The sequence below is a fragment of the Teleopsis dalmanni genome, chromosome 2, assembly GCF_002237135.1.
Source record: "Teleopsis dalmanni isolate 2A chromosome 2, ASM223713v2, whole genome shotgun sequence".
NCBI lineage: Eukaryota > Metazoa > Arthropoda > Insecta > Diptera > Diopsidae > Teleopsis > Teleopsis dalmanni.
Window position 1 is genome coordinate 116,519,159 of NC_051847.1, and position 6,882 is coordinate 116,526,040.

Sequence of the window (6,882 nt, forward strand, 5' to 3'; positions counted from 1 at the left end):
ACTTTGTTAGTGTTAGTCATAATCTTTTCGCTATCTACCCTTATGCAATAGTTTAATAACAAAATTATAAATATTTATAGATATAATATTATCATAGAACTCAAATTAATGTCGAGTTTTCTCAAGAGAATAGTTAGATGCGTGATGTTGTAAGGAATTGTGGCACTAAAACAATTCTAAATTTAAATATTTATAAGTGATAAATAACTTTTTATGACTTAGGAGGACATCTTTTATTCATGAAGTTGAACTTTGTTACAATGCAAACGTGGATACTGATTTGGAATAGGGGGAGATAATTTCTTGATTATATTCCGCGTTACTGGTGTTAGCTCTATTGTGATAGGTGATAATATATTCATAATATGAAGATAGACATCGACCTCACGCTCCTTTCGTTCACAATAGTGTAGGTTAGGTTAGGTTAGGTTATACCGGCGGTCCCTGGTGGATCCACTTAGGCCTATTGGCCATTGGGTTACCGTATACCATATGTCTTCAGATAATACAGATACAGGTTTGATTGAAAAGGAGACCTGATCTTCTAGCGTGGTTCCAGATATCTCTACATAAGAATCTCAATGAGAATTTTGGATTTCCTTTTTATCGGAACATGACCAGATGGTTAGATATCGTTGAGTTTTCCCATCTGTTATCACAAAGTTCAGCACAAAAAGAACTCAGTAACAGTTTGCATGACGTTAGCGATATACCCAGATTACTTAGTTGTGCTGAAGCACCCTTTCTGGCTAGCTTGTCTGCTTTGCAAAATATCCCTCTGACCACAATAATGTAAATTGCATAAAATAACTTTTTGTCGTTTTGAGATTAATATACGATCAGCAGTATTCATTTAAATGCATACGACAATAGTATACTTTAATAAAAATATGTTTAAAACAAATGTGGAATAATTTTTAACATATGTTGTTTAAACATTGGAAAGCATTATGTATATATATGTTTATCTGTTATTGCAGACAATTTCAATTAGAGAATATTTTCTGTTCTATAATTTTAAATATAGATTTAATTTTAAAACTAAACTGTCACCAAAAAGTAAAAATATATTCTATACATATATTAATCAATATACACCGAAATTTAATTTAAGATATTAGCACTTAACAAAACTAAATAAAATTTGAATTTTTCGATTCAAATTTTCTATGCCATAATTTGATATAAACGATATTTATTTTTTAATTTGTGTTCATTAGTTTAAAAAATAATTCACACATGTGACCTTTGTGTTTACCAAATATTTTACTGAGTTTTATTGTGGGAGATGTCTTGACCAAACTTAATTAGCTAATACAACCCAAATTTCACTAAAAATGATATACCATACTAAAAATTTACAAATTACAGTTTTTTAAATAAATAAATTATTTTACTAGGTTCACTAATTAAGTCGCAATTTTCTATGGCTTCAGCTGATTTTGTAAATGACGATATTTTTACTGACCAATTATTTACAATCCTTACTTATTGGCAAAATCAACACCCTTCTGAATATTTTTTTTCAATTCAGGCAGTGCTTTTTCCAATAACTTCTTTTCAAAGTCATTCATTTTTGGTAGACCTAAATTCTCCTCTTGGCCATTCTTGCCCAAACAAATGGGCGTGGAGAAGAATGTTGCATCAGTTACACATGATTCAACATAAGAACATTCAACAACACCAGATTCACCATTCAAACCACGTAGCAATGAGCCGGCAAAACGTGCACCAGAGTAAGCCATGGATAATGTAGCCGATCCTGCACCAGCTTTAGCTTTAACTACTTCAGTGCCAGCGTCTTGTATGCGTACAGTCAACTTTTCAATGTCTGATTGGCTACCTTTATAAGCTGGCTGGGATTGAGAAAGAACTGGAATTATGGTAACTCCTGAATGACCACCTATAACAGGTATGGTAACTTTTTGTGGATCGACATTAAGGGAATTTCCAATAAATGTACGTGAACGTACAATATCCAAAGTGGATACACCAAATAAACGTTTAGGATCATAGACACCAGCCTATTATAAGAAATAGAAATAAATTGATATTTTTATATAATAATCATATTCATGTGTTTGAATATACCTTCTTTAAAACTTCAGCTGCAATTGGAACAACGGTATTGACGGGATTCGTAATAATTGCTACCAAAGCTTTTGGACATTTAGTACTAATGCATTTGGCAATATCTCTAACAATGGAAGCATTAGTTTTAAAGAGATCATCACGAGTCATGCCAGGCTTACGAGGCACACCAGCTGGGATGACAACAACATCAGCACCTAAAAAAATATAGTATGTTTAATATAAATTTTATAAGAATTTTCGAAAAAATGTAGAAAATAAGTTAAGTAAATAATATATAATTAACTTAGTTATAAAAACTATATATACTGTGTTTTTATATGTCTAAACTTATATGCTGGGCTGTTATGACACGAATGCAACTACTATTGTGTGATGGTGCCAAGGCGTTCAAGCATTTATTTTATGGTGACTCTGCAATCTCCCCGACATAGTACCGTTCACTGCTAATAATGAAGTAGTAAGTAGTGAACTGCTTTTCGTCGGAGTTTAACTGTTAAAAAACGAATAAGAAAAAAAAAAAACTAAGCAGATTTCACAGTAATTGGTGCTATCAAGGCCCTTAATTTTTATATATTAATTTATTTTCTTATTATGAGTATTATGAATAATAATCGAAATATATAAACTACAACTGCTAAACTCAAGTGAAATTTGTACTTTGCACAAGTCAATCGCTTGTATGCACAGATAAGAGGTTATCTCACCAACATAATATTTTCATCTGAGGGATTTGTGTAATATTGCAGAACATATGATATATTATTTAATATATCAATTTATATAAACATCTTTCTTATACAAATTCACAATGCAGTTTCATATCTTATTGTTATTACATATTGTCATTTTTGAGGTATACAATTTTATAGAGATAATTTATATTTAATTGCAAATTGAAAATGAATAAATAATATGCCATAAAGTTATTATGCAATAAAATACAAATAAGATTTACTTCGCAAAACTGATAAGATTTCTTTTTAAACTCATAAATTATAAATGAAAGCATTTGCTTGTGGTAGCAAAAATTATAAAACCATATGGTATGCAATAAATCGTGTTCAATTCTCTAACAAATTATTTTGAAAATAAACTATATTTGCATAGCATTACTATTTACCATCCAAAGCATCGGGCATTTGGTCTGGTCCCATGAAACCGCATACAGTGCTATTAGTGTCAATGTGGGACAAGTCCGTAGCTACACCAGGTGTGTGTACGATATCGTACAGAGATAAAGTTGTAACCAGCTTATTTTGCTTCATAAGCAAAGACAGAGGCTGACCAATACCGCCGGAGGCGCCGCATACTGTCACCTTGTATTTGTTCTATAAAAATTAATAATAGATATTTTTAAAATATTTATAACCAATATGAGTTAAAAATAGATTCGCATTAGTGCATTTTGCATAAAAACGCAAAAGTACTATTACGTAAACGTGTATGAAGAAAAAACCCCAACCCCCACAACACATACACTAAAATTTACATAAATTTTTTGTCAAATTCCGATTTTTATCTTACCGATCTCGATGTAGAGAAATTTCTCAAAGAAATAACTGGTCTAGAAAGTTGCTTCAACATATTTCCCTCTAATTATTTAAACGTTAATATGTAAAGGAAAATTGCGTGTTTTAAAATCAGCCACCAAGAATCTATCGACCTCTCACCACTTTAGGAAGGTTAAACGAAGTGTGGACAAATTTCAAACGTCAAAATATTAAATTTTCTTATTTAGGATTGCCATAGTGAAAAAATTTAATTTATTTAAATTTAAAATTAAAAATTATAAAAATTGTGTTTATGTGATATTTATGTCATGTGGGATAAAGAAGAAGAATTACTTTTTGTTTATGTTAATAACGTCAAGCTTATAGCTCATAATTAACACATCTCAGGCTGTGGTTACATTGCATGCGAGTTTTTTCTTGCGTGTTCGTACATATGTTTTTTTAAAGTGCATCCACACCAAAGCGAACGCTTGCAAACAAACGAACTTTGGCAGGTACGATTACATACGAATATTCGTTTGACTGCAAGTGTTTGCTTTGGTGTGAATGCACCTTTATGCGAACACATCGCATGTTGCGGTACATTGCTTGCGAATTGACAGTTCTGTTTTATTTGTTTTGAAAACAAAATATATTGTGAAGATGAAATATATTTAACGGAAAATTTGTTATCAAGTTATTTATTAATTTCAAATAACAAAAGATGATTGTGGGAGCATGATTTTTATAGTTCAAGGTATAAAAATGAAATTCATTTCCTAAAAGTAGCATATGTTTTTAAATTTATTTTCATTTATAAACTTAAAATTACATGAAAATAAAACTCACTTTTCAATTTCACTATTTATATTTTCGATTTTGCACAAACGTATAAATTTTAAAATAAATATTTTGTTTAATCGAATAATCGTATTTGAAAGAGAAGACGTCGCGCGAATAGTTCTCAGAAACTGTAACTACTCACATATGATTACATACATTTGATTGGTTCGTACGAACACGCAAGACAAAATTCAGCGTAACCGCGCCTCAATTGGTAATAAATTTTAAATTAAAATTCAATGTATGGTATACACTTCGGCACTCAAACATAACCATGAGCGAAAGAAAGTGGAAAAAAAATTTATGTTAAGCATTCAATAAATTGAAATTAACTTGTTTTATGTTATATGTCATATAATAGCTGTGTTTTATTTTTAGTGAATATATATATAAATCATTTGGGCCCATGTTATGTAGAACAGGGCTGTTCAAAGCAAGGCCCCTGGACCACTGCGGCTCGCGGCTAATGTTTGTTCGACTCGCGACATGTTTTTAATCTACCACAATTATACAAATTTTCTTTTGGGTGCACTAGTAAGACTACATTATTTTATTTTTATGGTATACCAAATAAATGAATTTAAATTAATAACACTAAATTTAATATTATAACCGTGGGATTATTTTCCACGTAATATTTTTAAAGTATTTCCAACCAAATGAAATAAATTTTTTGTGTGATAATGGATAATTAATAATAAATAAGTAATTTTGTAAAAAATGGGATGACGCAGTACAATTGAGCACACAGAAATGGTGCTAACCCATTTTGAAGACGGTCAACCTCAGCGGAATATTGCGGAATTCTTTAATTTGAGTTCCTCCACTTTGCAGAGCACCGTCAGCGCAGAGCCCAGCCATGAATGTCATTGATAATTTATTGCCAATATTGGAACAAGGTATGCGGCAACATACTATTTCCAACAAAGAAAACTTAAAAAAGGCTATTTTACATGAGTGGATGAAAATTGCCCTAGAAACAACTCAAAAACAACCTAAAAAATTGTAGGTTGAATGCCGAAGAGATTTGACAAAGTGATAAAAGCGAAAGGGTATCATACCAAGTATTGACTTTGCAATTTCTTTGTGGATGAAATAAGCTGAGGCATTAAAATAGGAGTATTTTTATAGTTTATATTCATTATTTATAAAAACAATATTTTCGGTATGTTTCAAGTTTCTAAATTAAATAATAAATATTTTTCCTTAAAAATGCCATTTAACCATTTAAATATTTTCAATCGATGACATAGTTTTTCAGTAATAGCGTAAAGAATTTTAAAATTGGTGTTGGATGAAATAAGCTGAGAGCCACTGTATGTACACCACAGATATTTCTCACCTTCTTTATGGGGACTTGCGTTTCGTATTGGGTGATTTGGATGCTCATTATCGTCTGCGGTTTTCTAAACCACCAGCTGTTCAGAGACGCCTGCAATTGACATCCCAAATTGACGGATCATTTTTTGGTGCACTTAACAAATAGTTGTCAGTTAGGGTTGCCGAATTTGCCAACAAGTCCAACTTGCTCCAGCTTTTCTGATGTCAGCCTCGCAAGTCCTATGCTCGCTGCCTCGAATTGCAATGTTGATATAGCTATATAATATAAGATATCTTTAAGGACAGACGTCTCCGAAAGCGGCTTCGGCAATATTTCTCTGTCCTCTGATTTGAATAAGAGAGAGAAAGAATTTAGCAAAATTATTATCTATTCCGCTGCTCCAATTGTTCCTGTAAGTACAATTTTCCTAGTGATGGTGTGCCCCTTGTCGAATAATGCGATTACCTTCGCAGGTTTGACCCAACCAATTCACGCATAGCTACTAGCTATTAGCTACCTGAACAGTAACATCCGTAAAAGGGTGAATGAACATCGCCTTAATAAATGAAACGAACATTTAGATAATAGCGATTCCTAAAATGGTAAATTGTGCACAATCACTAAAGGATTATCTAATTATTTTCTACGTAACAACAAGAAGATAACATTTAATGGGATTACCCTCCCCGATCACAAGCATTATGTTCAGCAATTTTGCCGCCTTTTCATATCCAATGCTTCGATTTCCACTGTCATTCGTAGACAGAAACAAGCTTTCCAGAATCCGCATTCCAACGTCACCACGATTTTCTTTCCTGATTTTATGTACAGTATGATCAGACAAGCCAAGGTCTCAAAAACCCTTTGGCCTGATGGCATCTTGATTCTCTTTTGGGACTACTGGCCTTTCAGTTATGACACAATTTCTGAACTCTTCTATCAGTTCACAAATCATCACTAATATAAGAAAGACTGGTAGGATAATTTCTCTGTTGAAGCCGGAAAAACCTATTTCCACATCAACATGCAAACTACATCGTGCAACAAACTAAATGCACACCTTCCTTTTGTGGCATCATTTTTGGATGACAGAAATCTTCACCTATTTTCAAATAAATCCTCAGCTACCATGTT

At 32.1% G+C, this 6,882-nt stretch overlaps 1 protein-coding gene across 1 annotated transcript; it reads right to left on the bottom strand.

Annotated features, from left to right (window-relative positions):
- Positions 1-1,247: 1,247 nt before the first annotated feature.
- On the bottom strand, positions 1,248-3,790 carry LOC119680484 (malate dehydrogenase, mitochondrial-like). Its single transcript, XM_038093307.1, has 4 exons — positions 3,619-3,790; positions 3,215-3,422; positions 2,092-2,288; positions 1,248-2,024 (listed from the first exon to the last, which is right to left on the bottom strand). The coding sequence occupies exons 1-4, from the start codon at positions 3,676-3,678 to the stop codon at positions 1,485-1,487; spliced, it is 1,005 nt and encodes a 334-aa protein (XP_037949235.1). The 5' UTR covers positions 3,679-3,790; the 3' UTR covers positions 1,248-1,484.
- Positions 3,791-6,882: the final 3,092 nt, after the last annotated feature.

What these genes read in the sequence shown, in the direction of transcription:
- LOC119680484 (XM_038093307.1), bottom strand. Translation starts at nt 3,678, where the DNA reads ATGTTGAAGCAACTTTCTAGACCAGTTATTTCTTTGAGAAATTTCTCT. An exon ending in ATTTCTCTACATCGAGATCG is followed by an intron (nt 3,423 to 3,618) that starts GTAAGATAAAAA and finishes TAATTTTTATAG; the next exon opens with AACAAATACAAGGTGACAGT. An exon ending in CAGCTGAAGTTTTAAAGAAG is followed by an intron (nt 2,025 to 2,091) that starts GTATATTCAAAC and finishes TTCTTATAATAG; the next exon opens with GCTGGTGTCTATGATCCTAA.